The sequence below is a fragment of the Bison bison genome, unplaced genomic scaffold (genome assembly GCF_000754665.1).
Source record: "Bison bison bison isolate TAMUID 2011002044 unplaced genomic scaffold, Bison_UMD1.0 scf7180017864284, whole genome shotgun sequence".
In the NCBI taxonomy this organism is placed as follows: domain Eukaryota; kingdom Metazoa; phylum Chordata; class Mammalia; order Artiodactyla; family Bovidae; genus Bison; species Bison bison.
Window position 1 is genome coordinate 674,341 of NW_011494856.1, and position 15,997 is coordinate 690,337.

At 40.9% G+C, this 15,997-nt stretch overlaps 1 protein-coding gene across 2 annotated transcripts in view; it reads left to right on the forward strand.

The window, feature by feature from the left end:
- Window positions 1-15,997, forward strand: part of RNF121 (ring finger protein 121) — an 88,156-nt gene that overhangs the window by 25,240 nt on the left and 46,919 nt on the right. Inside the window, exons 2-3 of one of the 2 annotated variants that reach the window (XM_010849469.1) lie at window positions 11,370-11,407; window positions 15,115-15,256. In XM_010849469.1, coding sequence (XP_010847771.1) covers window positions 11,370-11,407; window positions 15,115-15,256 — 180 coding nt within the window. The remainder of the gene's footprint in view (window positions 1-11,369; window positions 11,408-15,114; window positions 15,257-15,997) is intronic. The other variant, XM_010849470.1, reaches the window with a different exon arrangement.

Here is a 15,997-nt window from a genome sequence, read left to right on the forward strand (position 1 = left end):
GCTCTAGGTGAGTGATCACACCGTCGTGATTATCTGGGTTGTGAAGATCTTTTTTGTACAGTTCTTTTGTGTATTCTTGCCACCTTTTCTTAATATCTTCTGCTTGTGTTAAGTCCATACCATTTCTGTCTTTTATTGAGCCCATCTTTGCGTGAAATGATCCCTTGGTATCTCTGATTTTCTTGAAGAGATCTCTGGTCTTTCTCATTCTATTGTTTTCCTCTATTTGTTTGCACTGATTGCTGAGGAAGGCTTTCTTATCTCTCCTTGCTATTCTTTGGAACTCTGCATTCAAATGGGTATACCTTTCCTTTTTTCCTTTGCTTTTTGCTTCTCTTCTTTTCACAGCTATTTATAAGGCCTCCTCAGACAGCCATTTTGCTTTTTTGGATTTCTTTTTCTTGGAGATGGTCTTGATCCCTGTCTCCTGTACAGTATCACGAACCTCCATCCCTAGTTCATCAGACACTCTATCAGATCTAGTCCTTTAAGTCTATCTCTCACTTTTACTGTATAGTCATAAGGGATTTGATTTAGGTCATACCTGAATGGTCTAGTGGTTTTCCCCACTTTCTTCAACTTAAGTCTGAATTTGGCAATAAGGAGTTCATGATCTCAGCCGCAGTCAGCTCCCAGTCTTGTTTTTGCTGACTGTATAGAGCTTCTCCATCTTTGGCTTCAAAGAATATAATCAGTCTTATTTCAGTGTTGACCGTCTGGTGATGTCCATGTGTAGAGTCTTCTCTTGTGTTGTTGGAAGTGGGTGTTTGCTATGACCAGTGCGTTCTCTTGGCAAAACTCTATAAGGCTTTGCCCTGCTTTATTCTGCACTCCAAGGCCAAATTTGCCTGTTACTCCAGGTATTTCTTGACTTCCTACTTTTGCAGTCCAGTCCCCTATAGTGAAAAGGACATCTTTTTCGGATGTTAGTTCTAAAAGGTCTTGTAGATCTGGTATTGTATATATGGTAGTATGTATGTCCAGCTATCTTTTCAGAGGTTCTGATATATAGAGCTATGTGGACACTTAAGAAAATAATGTGGGAAACAAGGGTGTTGTACCTTCTTAGAGAGTTAAGAGCCAATGTGAACAATCAGGTCCACAGGGGAAATGAATAGTCTTTTTAACAAATGATGCTGAGACAGCTAGATAGCCATAGGCAAAAGAATGAAGTTGGACCCCCTGCATCGCACCATATATAAAAATTGACTCAAAACAGGCCAGTGGGGTGGGGGGTGGGGCAGGGAACAGACCAATGACGTAAATGTAATAACTAAAAATATAAAACTCTCAGAAGAAAAGTAGTCATAAATCACTATCAAATTAGACAGTAGTTTCTTAGATATGACACAAAAAGCAAAAGCAGTAAAAGAAAAAGAAAACTGTACTTCATTAAAATGAAAAACTTGTATTGCATAGGACATCACCAAAAAAAGTAAAAAGACAACCCACAGAATGGAAGAAGGGGATTTACCTGGTGGCCCAGACAGTAAAGAATCCGCCTGCAATGCGGGAGACCTGGGTTTGATCCCTGGGTTGGGAAGATCCCCTGGAGGAGGGCATGGCAACCCACTCCAGTATTCTTGCCTGGAGAATTCCATGGACAGAGGAGCCTGGCGGGCAACAGTCCATGGGGTCGCAAAGAGTCGGACATGATTGAGCGACTAAGCACAGCATAGAATGAGAGAAAGTACTTGCAGGTCATGTATCAGATAAGAGACTTTATATCCAGAATATATTTAAAAAACTTTTATAACTCAACAATTAAAATATAAATAACCTACTTTTAAAAAATGGACAGAAGGGTTTCAATATGGCATGTAAGAAGCTTGGAAATCACTATTCTGTCCTAAGAATGAGTAAAAAGCTGAAAAAACTGAAAAATCAACAATTCTTAGATCTTTAGAAAAGTGAGGTCATAGGACAAAGACAAACTGCTGGCATGAATCACAACTTACAGAAGCAGAAACCTCTGTGGGAACCAGTATTGGCGCAGGGAAACCTGGATTGTAATAAATTGCTAGAGGCTCAGTGTGGACAATTCAAAGTTAAGAACTCCACAGGTACTCATAGATATTCATAGCCCCCACAATGACCTTCCAGGTATCTGGCAGGTTCTTACATTGAGTATTGAGAAAAATCCCTTTGTGCTTTTGTGGCTGGCAGGGCTGGGAAAGAACCTTTTAAAAATACTACAGAGCATTCTGTTCTTCTTAAGATCTGCCATCAGGGGAAACTGTTTAACCATAGTCTAACCTTTTGGGGTTTTATCAGAGCCTGACTGATCTAGGGGAAAGAAAATACCCATCTCTGACCAGTTGTAGCTTTTTATGTTGGATAAGGGAAATCCCCAACTCCGTCCTCTTAAGCCATTGTGCCCCACCTAAGAGGGGTGGGTGAGGCACTGCGAAGCACTTGTGAAGTTCACACTCCACAGGCGCACACTCACTAAAAGACTGAAACCCAGTCATAGAACTGGAGAAGGCTGTTCCTCCCCAGCATCCTACCACTACAGTACTAAATCCCTGTTTATAGAAATTCCTTTTACCTCGTATATCATACCCAGCTATCAAAAAATTGCGAGATATATTAAAAGGCAAAACACACTTTGAAGAGACAGGCTAAGTATCAGAATTAAACCCATCTCTGGCAGGGATGTTGGAATCACTAGACAAGGAATTTAAAATAACTGATTGCTGTGCTAAGTATGCTCAAATGGATACACGAGACAACATGCAAGAACAGCTGGGCATTGTACGCAGATAAATTTACATTCTAAGAAGGAATCAAAAAGAAATGTTTAGAGATCAAAAACACCCTGACAGAAATGAAAAATGCCCTTGATGGGCTTATCAATAGACTAGATAAAGCCGAAGAAAGAGTCTCCGAGCTTGAGAATATTTCAGTAGAAACCTATAAAAATTAAAAAATAAAGACTTGAAAGAAAATATCCCAAGAACTGTGGGACTACTACAAAAGTAAAGGTGTGTTGTTATGGTCTGAATGTTCATGTTCCCCATAAATTCATATGTTGAAATCCTAATCCTAAAGGTATTGGTGTTAGGAGATGGGGCTTATAGGAAGTGATTAGGTCCTGAGGGCAGAACCCTCATAATTGGAGTCTGTACTCTTACAGTAGAGGCCCCACAGAGTTTCCTAATCCCTTCCAGCTTGTGCTTGATCCTGGACTTCCACCCTCCAGAAATGTGAGAAGTAAATGTTTGTTGTTTATAAGCCACCTAGTCAGTGGTACTTTGTCACAGCGACCTGAATAGACAGAAACAGGTGCATCATGGGAATACCAGAAGGAGGAGAGAAACAAATATTTTAAACAATAATGACAGGGAATCTCCTCAAGTTAATGTCAGACACCAAACCACTGATCCAGGAAGTTCAGAAAACACCAAGCAGGTTAAATGCCAACACTGCGCCTCCCCTCCCCCCACTACATCTAGGCATATCATTTTTCAAATCATAGAAAGTCAGAGACAAAGAAAAAATTCTGAAAGAAGCCAGCAGAGAAAACACTTTACCTATAGAAGAGTAAAGACAAACCCCCATCTGCCTAGATTTCTGTATCCTGAAAATCAGCCTTCAAAAGAGGAGAAATAGGGTCTCCCTGATGGTTCAGTGGTTAAGAATCCACCTGCCAGTGCAGGGGACACAGGTTCAATCCCTGGTCTGGGAAGATTCCATGTGCTGCGGAGCAGCTAAGCCGGTGCACCACGGCTTCTGAGCCCATGCTTCACAAGAGAAGCATCCACATTAAGAAGTCTGCACCGCAACTAGAGGAGCCCCAGCCCACTGGAACTAGAGAAAGCCCATGTGCAGCAACAAAGACCCAAATAAATTAAATTAAAAAAGACAGACAAAAATAGAGCAAATTTGTTGCTAGTAGGCTGTCTTGCTTCCGGTGGCACTAGTGGTAAAGAATCCACCTGCCAGTGCAGAGATTCAAGAGACTCGGGTTTGATCCCTGCATCAGGAAGGTAGCCTGGAGAAGGAAATGGCAACCCACTCCAGTATTCTTGCCTGAAAGTCCCATGGGCAGAGGAGCCTGCCGGGCTACAGTCCACAGTGTGGCAAAGGCTCAAACGTGACTGAGCACACACACAGGCTTGTCTTGCAAGAAATATTAAAAGTTGTTTAGAGAGAGGAAAATAAGAGAGGTCAGAGCCTCAGGTCTACCTAAACAAAGGAAAAGCATTGGAATGGGAGTAAGTGAAAGTAGACTGAAAAAACATTTATTTTACTAATTCTTTTTTTAATTGTAAATTTTATTGTATCTTAAATGTCATTTTCCACATGTTCTTTGCTAATATAGAAATATAACTTTTGTGTGTATGTTTATATTCTGCCACCTTGCTGAACGCTGTTATTCTAGAATTTTTTTTTCATAGATTCTTTGGGATTTTCTGTGTAGGCCATCATGTCATCTGCAAATAAGGGACAGTTTTATTTCTTTTTAATCTGTACCTTTTATCGCTTTATTTTGTTGGCCAGAAACGTCAGTATGTTTTGAATAGTAGTGGTGAGGGTGGACATCCTGACATTATTTCTGATCTTAGGGAAAAAGCATTCAGTCTTTCACCATTAAATATATAAGCTATAGGAATTTTGTAGTGGCTCTTTTAGTTTACAAGTTGTTGATTGATATAACAGTGAATAGTTTTGTGAAAGTTGTAATACCGACACTATATTTGACTGCATATGTTTCTGTATGTGTACTTAGGGATAAGTGAAATGAATGACAGCAATGATACAAGGGATGAGAGGAGGAATTAAGATTATTTTGTTGTTATAAGGTACTCACACTGTCTGTGACGTGATACAGTATTGTTTGAAAGTGGATTTTACTATTTATGTATATTGCAAATTCTAGAGCAACCTCTAAAAGAAGTAAAAATAAAAGTATAGGGAATTCCATGTTGGTCCAGTGGTCATGACTCTGTGCTTTCACTGCTGATGGCCCAGGTTCAATCCTTGGTTGGGGAACTAAGATCCCACAAACTGCACAGCGTGGCCAAAAAAAAGTATAACTGATAAGCTAAGAAAGGAAAGGAAATGTAATCATATAATATTCTCAGTTAAAACTACAAAAGGCAGAGAAAGATTAGAAGACAAAAATAGGAACAGGCAAGGGCAACACATAGAAAACAGTAACAAATATATAGTAGATATTAATCCAACTGTATCAATCACTTTGAACATTAGTTGTTTAAATGCATCAATTAAAAGAGATTGTCAGGAAAAAAGACTGTCAGGGACTTCCCTGGTGGTTCAGTGGTTGAGAATCCATCCTCCAATGCAGAGGGTGCAGGTTGAATCTCTGGTTGGGGAACTAAGATGCCACGTGTGTGTGTGTGTTTTCAGTTGTGTCCGATTCTTTATGACCCCGTTGACTGTGGCTCCCCAGGCTGCTCTGTCCGTGGAATTTTCCAGGCAAGAAATACTCGAATGGGTTGTCATTTACTCTTCCAGGGGATCTTCCCAACCTAGGGATTGAACTCATGTCTCTTGTGTCTCCTGCATTGGCAGGCAGATTCTTTACCACTGAGCCACCTGGGAAGCCCAAGATCCCACATGCCACAACTAAGACCTGACACAGCCATAAAGAAGTATACAATAAAGAAATAAAGGACTATTACCTAAAATACACAAAGAACTCTTTCAACTCAGTAATAAGAAAACCTGTTTAAAAAGTAGGCTAGAGACTTTAACAAAGAAGATACATAGTTAGAAAGATACACCAAAGAAGACACATAGATAGAAAATAAGCATGTGAAAGATGTCCCACCTCATGTAGTCAGCGAAATTCAAATTAAAACAGCAGTGAGATACCACTACACACCTATTAGAATCATCAGAATCTGAGACACTGACACTACCAAATACTGGGAGGATGTGGAGCAACAGGAACTGTCATTCATTTCTGGTGGGAATGCAAGAGAATATCTTCCGTCAAACTTTGGAAGATAGTTTTGCAGTTTCTTGCAAAATTAAACTTACTATTACCATACCATATCCAGGAGTTGTGCTCCTTAATATATCCCCAAAGGAGCTGAAAATGTATGTTCATACAGAAACCTGTACACAGATCTTTATAGCAGCTTAATAATTGCTAAAATTTGGAAGCAACCAAGATGTCTTTTGCTTCCCAGGTGGTCCAGTGGTAAAGAATCTGCCTGACAGTACAGGAGACAAAGAGACACATGTTCAATCCCTACGTTGGGAAGGTCCCCTGGAGTAGGAAATGGCAACCCATTCCAGTATTCTTGACTGGAAAATTCCATGGACAGAGGAGCATGGCAAGCTGTAGTTCCGGTGGTGCAGAGTCGGGCGTGACTGAGTGACTGAGCACACATAGCGTCTTAGTAGGTGAATGGGTAAATAAACTGTGGCACTTCCAGACAGTGGAGTTTAATTCAGTACTAAAACAGAAATGAGCTATTAAACCCTGTACACACATGGAGGAAGATTAAATGCATGTTACTAAGTGAAAGAAGCCAATGTGAAAAGGCTGTGTACTACATGATTTCAACTATATGGACAAGGTGATACTATGGAGACCGTAAAAAGAGCAGTGGTGGCTAGGGATTAGGGGAGATGGAGGGATGAATAAGAGGAGCACAGAGAATTTTTAGGTCGGTAGGACTACTCTGTATGATACTCTGTTTATGGATATGTGTCCATAAGAATGTTATGTTTGTCCTAGCCCATAGAATGTACATCAGTAGTGAACTCTGAGGTAAACTATGGACTTTGGGTGATGATACGTCAATGTAGGTTCCTCAGATGGCACAAAGGTACTTCTCTTATGAGGGATGTTGATGAGGGAGGCTATGCATATTGAGGAGCAGGGAGCATATGGAAAATTCTGCTTTCCACTCAGTTTTGTTGTGAACTTAAAAGTGAAGTCACTCAGTCGTGTCCAACTCTTTGCGACCCCATGGACTGTAGCCTACCAGGCTCCTCCGTCCATGGGATTTTCCAGGCAAGAGTACTGGAGTGGGGTGCCATTGCCTTCTCCAGGAGATCTTCCTGACCCAGGGGTTGAACCTGGGTCTCCTGCATTGTATGCAGACGCTTTACTGTCTGAGCCACCAGGGAAGTTTGTGAACCTAAAACTGCTGGGAAAAAAAATCTGTTTTTAACAAGTGGACGAAGGATCTGGATAAATTTTTCTCCAAAGAAGATATGTGAATGGCTGATGGTCATATGAAAAGGTGCTCAACATTGTTATACGTCAGAGGAACGCAAAATCAAAATCACATTAATCTACCATTTCACACTCAGTGGGATGCTTCTTACCAAAAAGATAATACCAAGTGTTGTCAACAATGTGGAGGAATTGGAACTCTTGTGCACTGCTGGGGGGCATGTGAAATGGTACAACTGCTGTGGAAAACAAAGTGTCAGTTCTTCCAAAGGTTAGGCATTGAGTTACCATACAACCAGACCATTCCACTACTAGATATATGCTCAGGCGAAATGAGATCATGTCTGTATGAAAACTTGTAAGTTAATGTTCATAACAGCATTATTTATAATAACACAAAGCTGTAAACAATGCAGATGTCCATCAGCTGATGAACTGGCAAAGAAAATATTGTATATCCATATAATATAGTAGTATTTGGCAGTAAAAAGGAATGACTATAATACTTGCAGCAACACTGAAAATATGCTAAGTGAAAGAAGCCATTCTCTAAAAACCACATATTGTTAAATCTCATTTATATGAAACGTCTAGAACAGGCAAATGTGTAGATAGAGATCGAAATTAAATTAGTGGTTTCTTGGGCTGAGGGATGTTGCAGAGTGATGGCCGACTTGGTTTCATTTTTAGAGTAGTAAAAACCGTTCTAAATTTAAAGAGCAGTGATGGTAGCACAACTCTGCATATACTAAAAACATTGAATAGCACATTTTAAATGGGTGAATTTTATGCCATGTGAATTAGATCTCAGGAAAGCTGTTAACAAAAGCAGTTCAGGTGTGTGGAGGTGTGTGACTGTAGGACAGACTGAATGTGAGTGCTGGAATGCAACAGCAGTGCTTTTATGTGCGTGTGAATTACCTGGGTATCTTATTAAATGCAGCTTCTGATCCAGGAGGTCCGGGATGGATTCTGAAGCCTGTTTTTAAGCTCTCAGGGTGCTGATGCTTCTGGACTGTGGATCATGCTCAAAGCAGTTGAGGATTTTTTTTTCCCTTCAGTGAGTGGGGTCAGTCTAATGGGCCTTTCTGGACCCAGGAGGATTTGGCTGGCATTTTGCAGGAAGGCAGAATGTGGTTTGGTGGAAGAGAAAGGTTGAAGGGACAAACTAATCAGTCTGTATAAAGATTCAAGAGACCCCAGAGTATCAGTATTTGTGGGGGACAGAGGCCTGCTTGTGGGATTACACTGGTGGATCCATCTGTGTTTTGCATCTGAGAAAATATATCAGTCAACCACAGATCATTTTCCATTTTTGTGAAATTTTATCTTGCCCTCTGCCTGACATTTTTGATTTAAATTCTTTGAAATCTGGACTTTGGTAGATTAACACGACTAGAAGCTTTGTGAAATCCTAGGAGAGGAGTGATTGGTTGTCAAAAAGACATTCTGTGTTCGAGTCTTAGGAGTGGAATATGGGCCTATCAATCCTGCCCTGAGAGCCTGCCCAATTAGCTACCTGAGCCTGGACAGGGGACCTGAATGACTTACTGCTTGGCCCCAGATGAATAAACTCATTAGTGAGGGAGAAAATGCAGATGTATTTCTAGGGTACAGCTTACTTACAGAATAGCTTATAGCTCTCCTTGTTTTTCCACTTGAGCTAGATGACTGGTTTGGATGTAATTTTTAAAATCTTTTGGTTCAGGATGGAAATATTAAAGCCACATCATTTCTTGACTCTTAGCATTACTCCACTCCAGTACTCACGCTACTCCATGAAATGCTAAATGGCCTTCTAAGCACCAGGTCTAGTCTCAGTGTAAGAGCTTGCCCTTCTGAGCCTTCCCTGAGGCTCTGAAAGCATCACTGTCCTGTGCTTCACCAACATTCAGTTCCCTGGCCTCTCCAGGTACTTTGTGAAATACACTCAGGAGATTCAAGTTGGAACCCTAGGTTGGGAAGATTCCCTGGAGAAGTGCATGGCAACCCACTTCTGTATTGCCTGGAAAATTCCGTGGACAGAGGACTGTGATGGGCTAGTCCATGGGGTTGCAAAGAGTTGGACATGACTTAGCAACTGAGCACCTATGCTCCTAGGAGGAAAGGCAGTGAAATCACTTGCAGTATAATACTAGTATATTCTCACAGCCCCACAATGAAGTCAGAAGACAGTCTCTGTTTTCCAATGAGAGAAACTTTAAGGCACAAATAGTAGCACGCTTGAGCACTATCTCACAGAGAGGTGTCCCCATGCCTGGCCCAGTTCTCTGGATCTTCCTTGTTTTCCATTCAACAGACTTGTCTTGCTTTTTTGAATATGTAGTTGTGTTTTGTTTTGACATGCAGTTTTTTTAAGCATGATTTTCTGGGTGCCTCCAGAAAATGAATACTTATTTCCCAGATGCTCCTTAGGTATTTTTCAAGTGTTTGTTTACATCCTCATTTAAGCATCTCCAGGTAGGATGCTGGTTTGTCAGCGTACTTACTTATTACCCTGTTGGAAGGAATTCTGTTCAATTCCATAAGTACTCATTGAGTGTTTAATATATGCTCAGCTCTGCTATTCTTGAAAGACACAAAAGCAGTGTATTCTCCTTAGCTCTGTGAGATGCTCTAGGATGGGAGCAAGATAAACATAAGCAGGACTTGGACTAGGGTGAAGCATACAAAGTGCAGGGCACAGACTTGAAGGAGGCACTCACTGTTAAGGTCATGCAAGTGCAGGGTCAGTACCTGAAAGTGTGTGCCTCTGTAAATTTTGGGTCCTTGATGCCTTGCTTATATCACCCTGGCCCTGACCCTGGATTTAAGCAGCAGTTAAATCACTTGGAAAGCATATCTAAGATAATATAAGACTGTGGTTCTGAATTGTCTGCTCAGGTACCACCCAGCTGGGCCTTTCCATTTCCTGCATCTACTTGTCCTCTCTGGGAGGGGACCTCTGTCCTTCCAGGGAGATGAAGGACTGAGTCAGTCACTTGAATAAATTCCGTGAAACAGTGTAAAGTAGGATAAAGGGGTGGTTGATTTCAATACCTTGGTTGGCTGGGGAAAGCCTTGGGATATTGTTTCTCCCCTCCTCTCTCTCTTCCCCTCTTCTCCCTTCCCTTCTATCCCTCCCCTCTTTCCTTTTCTCCCTTTCCTTTCTTCCCTCCCTTTTCTTCCTTCCCTAGATGGGATATGTAGAAACCAGAAACCCCTCCCTAAGCAATGGTGAATTCCCACTGCACACACATAAAAGATATATGGTAAATATGTACCAACTTACTTAGTAGTAGAGTGATGTTCTGCCCATTTTACTTCACACATTCCACTTAAGGTACTTTTCTGAAGTTATTAGAGGAACAGTGGGAAACTGGGTCTTGAACTTCATAAGTACTAAAGGAATATTTGTTGATTGATTCCTTTGAGTGTTTATGACGGCTTTTCTTCTCTACATCAAAAAGCATTTTCAGCTCAGTTCAATGTAAGAATGTATTGAGTGACTTATGTCCTGAGGTTTGGGTATTTTTCCATATGGCTACACTCAAGCCCTGAACTCAAAGAATTTAGTAGTATTCTGTTGTTGTTCATTTGCTCCGTCGTGTCTGACTCTCTCTGACCCCATGGACTGCAGCACGCCAGGCTTCCCTGTCCTTCACCATCTCCTGGAGCTTGCTCAAACTCATATCCATTGAGTCAGTGATGCAGTCTCACCACTGCTCTAATTCTAGAGCAGTGGTTTTTCACCTGGGGGCAATTTTTCATCCCCCAAGGGACATTGGATAATATCTGTAGACTTCTTTGGTTGTTGTATCTGTGAACATGTTACTCGCATCTAGTGGGTAGAGGCCAGGGATGCTGCTGTACATTATACAATCTACAGAATCCCCCCTTGCCAAACAACCCAGAGAATTAACCAGTCCCAGATTATCACTAGTGTCCAGGTTTAAGAAATCCTGCTATAAAAGGATAAGACTAACAAATAGAACTGGAGCTTTGTGGTTGGAAGGTCATACCACTAGCTGATAGCAGAGCAGGGACTGATGCTTAGTCTAATGAGGCCAGTTAGAGTCAAATGGTATTATATGGCAGAATATTTTATCTAGCTTCATATCCCACAAATCCTGATTCATACTTTTAGCTCTAGCAAATGTGTGATCCCTGTATGTTGGGCAGGAACAGTTCTAAGACAGTAATGGATGTTTATGGTGGTGTCTTTCTACAGGTGGATATGTCAGAACTCTCTCCTGAGGAGCAATGGAAGTAAGTGTGACAGAACGGGCCCCTCATGGTGGGAACCATAGATTAATCCTACTGATAGAGTTGTACACCTACCCTTTTTGCTTCCTTATCTATGGGAGACAGTGACCTGTGACGAGGAGGACAGGTCATTTGAGATCTTTCCCAGTATTTGAGTCACTCCTGGGTAGCTCGCTCAATCTATTTAGGAGTAAATAGATAGTTGTACCAAACCATCCATCTGGGTTTGAATACTACTTCTGCGATTTCCTAATGATGTGATCTTGGGCAAGTTTACTTCATACTACCTTGGTTTTTCCAATTTGTAAAATGAGGAAAACTACAGTACCCATAATAGAGTTGAAGATTAATAATTGTGAAATTCTTAGAACAGTGCCTGGCATGTGGTAAGCTTCCAGTAAGTTTTACCTGTTTTGAGAATGGTTATCATCATTAGCATCATCATTATCTGGGAACCAGGGCAGAGAGCTCTGTTTGAGAAAATGGGAGGTGTATTTTCTGATCTCACATCTGCTACTGACTTGCTTTGTAACCAGAGTGAGTCAACAAATATCTTATTATCATTATTTCTCCTCAGTAAATGAGTTTCAACTTCACAAGGTAGCTGACCAATGAGCTGAAATCAACCCAGTGAAATTTTAATAGTGAGAAAAAAGCACTTCGTTTAGAGGAAAACTGTTGATGATAAAAATATAGAATGGCAAAGATAGTGACTCATATGACAAGATTTTAGGTGACTTTAAGTGTAATATGCACCAGTTGTATACCTGAGCTACCAAAATATTCCACATTTTGGAAGGTGTTCATTGAAAGTATGCTGTCTGCCTTAAGGGAAGTAACAGTACTACTGTGTTCTGTTTTGCTGAGTCCACACTGACTGTATTGTAAAACTGCATATTAAAAGATCTTTAGCTAAATACATCTAGAAGGCATTCAGAATTAATGGTCTTCACATTATGTTATATGCATCATGTTTAAAAGATCTAGAACTGTTAGCCTAAAGGGGTCCAGGAAAATGGTGGAACAGGATTTTTTTTTTTTTTTTTTAAGGAATTAAAAAAAAATTATATTTCTTTTTGGTTGTGCTGGGTCTTTGTTGCAGCAAGCAGGGGCTACTCTCTAGTTGTAGTGGGTGGGCTTCTCATTGCAGTGGCTTCCCTTGTTGGAAGCATGGCTCTCGGCCATGGACTTCAGTAGTTGCCGCTCCAGGACTCTAGAGTGCAGGCTTAGTAGTTGTGGTGGATGGGCTTAGTTGCTTCGTGGCATCCGGGATCTTCCCGGATCAGAGATTGAAACTGTGTCTCTCGCATTGGCAGGTAGATTCTTTACCACTGAGCCACCGGGGAAGCCTGGTTTTGTTTTGTTTTTAAATAATATTATGATAAATATTTGAAGGGGCAGCATTGTGAAAGAGAGAGTGGATATGTTCCAGAGCATAGGATTAGGTCTGAAGGATTGATGCTGTAGTAAGATAGATTTTATCTCATTATCAGAAACATAATTAAAATTATCGTGGTATATTGGGACATCCCTGGTAGTCCATTGACTAAGGCTCCATGCTCCCAATGTAGGGGACCTGGGCTCAGTCCCTGATCAGGGAACTAGTTCCCACATGCCACAACTAAGATCTGGGGCAGGTAAATAAATACTAAAAAAAAAATAAAAAAAAAAAAAAAAAAAATCATGGTATATTGAGATACTGAGCTTCCTGCTTCTTAAAGCATTAGTATTGTATTCCTTCATAGGCACATATGAGTATTAAAAATGTGTCAGACACTTCTGGTTCTAAATAGGTTACTTTAAGAGGCATATATTCTCAGCCAATGGAGGTATTCAAACACAGGATTACAAACTTGAGCTAGATGACTTCTATTTTTTCTCAATCCTTTCTTTGATTTCTTGTACACATTCAATCAGTTATATACTGTCTGAGAACAGGAAATTTATCTTTTATTGTCTTTATAACTCCCCACAGTCCTTAGGTTTTTAAATATCCATTGCCCTTTTAGTTTGGGCAACAAATAAACAATCCTATGAGGGAGGCAGAAAAGGTATGGACTCCTTTTGATAGATGAAGAAATTGTGGTGAAGAGATGTACATTTTCTTGGCTAAGACCACTTAGGTGTTTCTGAACCTAAGTTTCTGACTCCTCCCCGTATTAATATATTTTGTCAGATTCTCCCACCTAGGATAAAAATTTATGTAAGATGAACCCTTAAGTACTGTGGCTGCCTGGCTGGCTGACATTTGGTTGCCTACTAAATCTTCCAACTTAACATTTTATTATATTATGAAAAATCTCAGATACAGAAAAGTTGAAAGATTTGTACACTGAACACCCTTGTATCTACCAACTAGAATCTACAACTAACTTTTTGCTATATTTCTTTATGATTTATCTGTTTATAATGCATCCCACTGTTTGTTCTTGTTTAGTCTCTCATTGCCCTTGGGGATTCCATGAAGATACATACCATTTATGTTGTCCTTTCCCTTTCTCCCTGATACCCTTGGGTATGGAGAACTTGCTGGAGATGGAAATGGCAACCCACTCCAGTGTCCTTGCCAGGAGAATCCTATGGACAGAGAAGCCTGGCAGGCTACAGTCCATGGGATTGCAAAGAGTTGGACACAACAGAGCGACTAAACCCCCACCGTCACCACCATGGAGAACTTGCACCAAAACTTCAGAGCATAGGTTATATTTATATTCAGTTTTCTAATTCCTTTATTCCTGTCCCTTAGCTGACTCTGACACAGAATGGTAGGATTGACTTTGCTGTTCTCAGAGGAAGCTCTTTGCCTGTATTGGCCAAGGGAATCACTTTCTGCCAGTCCTTAAGACAAGAGAATGCCAGCCTTGGATTAAATAAGAGTTTCTAGGTTTTCTCTCCTGAGCCCTTGAAGAGACTCTTTACTTCTGGATACTGATAGTGGAGTCACTGTTGGAGTAATATAAAGCTGAAGCAGTTCACATTTTTCAGGCTTTAGTCTTAAGGATCTCTGATCCTGACAGAGAGGGTAGGACAAATAAAGCAAGACTTTAACCCTGAAATTAGCACACATTTGCAATATTATTCCTTTATTGGTGTCATAAATATCATTGAATAAGAGTATGAGCCTTTATGGCTGTGACCTTCTCTCTGGGTCACTTTTCTCCTTCCAGTGACAGGTTGAAATAGGACCAAAATGGAAAGGAATCCACTGTTTCTACCATTGGGGGTAGGGAGCAGGGCACCAACCTTTAACCCCATACGTAACCTTGGTGACTGGAGCCCCTAGAACCCCTGTTCTATCTCAGAATTCCTGTCTTCTAAGGCATGTGTCTTTCTAGCCCCTAATTTGTGTAGTTTAAGAGTATGTTCTGGACATCCTTCATGGTCCAGTGGTTAAGAATCTGCCTGCCATCGCAGGAGACACAGGTTTGATCCCTGGTCTGAGAAGATTCCACATACCTCGGAATAACTAAGCCTGTGTGCCACAGCTGCTGAAGCCTGCACATTGCAACTGGAGAGTAGCCCCCACTCACCGCAACTAAGGAAAGCCCACGTGCAGCAACAAAGCCCATGTGCAGCCAAAAATAAAAATGTTTATTATTTTTTAAAACAGTGTGTTCTGAGCTATAGACCAGTGGGTATCCCTGGAAAGCACTGACCCTTTATCACCACACCATCCCTGACCTAGCTCACTGCATCTGTTTGGCTTTCAGGATCGAGCACGCACGCATGCATGCCAAGCATCGCGGCCACGAAGCCATGCATGCTGAAATGGTCCTCATCCTTATCGCTACCTTGGTGGTGGCCCAGCTGCTCCTGGTGCAGTGGAAACAGAGACATCCCCGCTCCTACAATGTAAGCCACTTTGCTCATTTCTTTGCTTGCCAGTCATCAAGAGACTCTTCTTAAGTATTCTAGAGTCCAGCCTAACCCAGGCCTCATGTAGGCAAGGAATCAATAATAATAATAAACTGTGTATGAATAGTGTGTGGTGAATGTGCCTTTAAGGGACAAGTGATTCAGATGGTGAAAACTGGGCTAGCACCTGAACCTACTTTCATGGCCAAAAAAGGTAGGTCCTTTTAACACTGTAGGATAAATTCATGAAGGAACTGTTCATCAGGAGCTATTCAAATAGGTTAGAAAGAGTAGGTCTCCAGTGAATCTTTAGATTAATATTTTAAAAAGGCAATGTTAGTGGGGACGCAATGTAGCAGGTGATGAGAAGGCAGGGTCAGAGTTAGAGAGACCTATAAAGTACTAATAGAGGAAATGAGGAACAAAAACATACAAAACATATAGCTAAATGGCAGAAATAAATGCTTGCTTATTAGTAATTACTTTAAGTGAATTAAATTCTCCTTTAAAAAGGCTGATTGTCAGATTGATTTAAGAAAACACATTATCCATCCATATACTGTCTGCAAGATACTCTAGATACAAAGAAACGAGATAAAAGGATGGAAAAAGATATTTCATGCAAATGATAACCGAGAAAGAGCTGGTGGCTCTTGAATATCAGACAGATCAGATCAGATCAGATCAGTCGCTCAGTCATGTCCGACTCTTTGTGACCCCATAAATCGCAGCACGCCA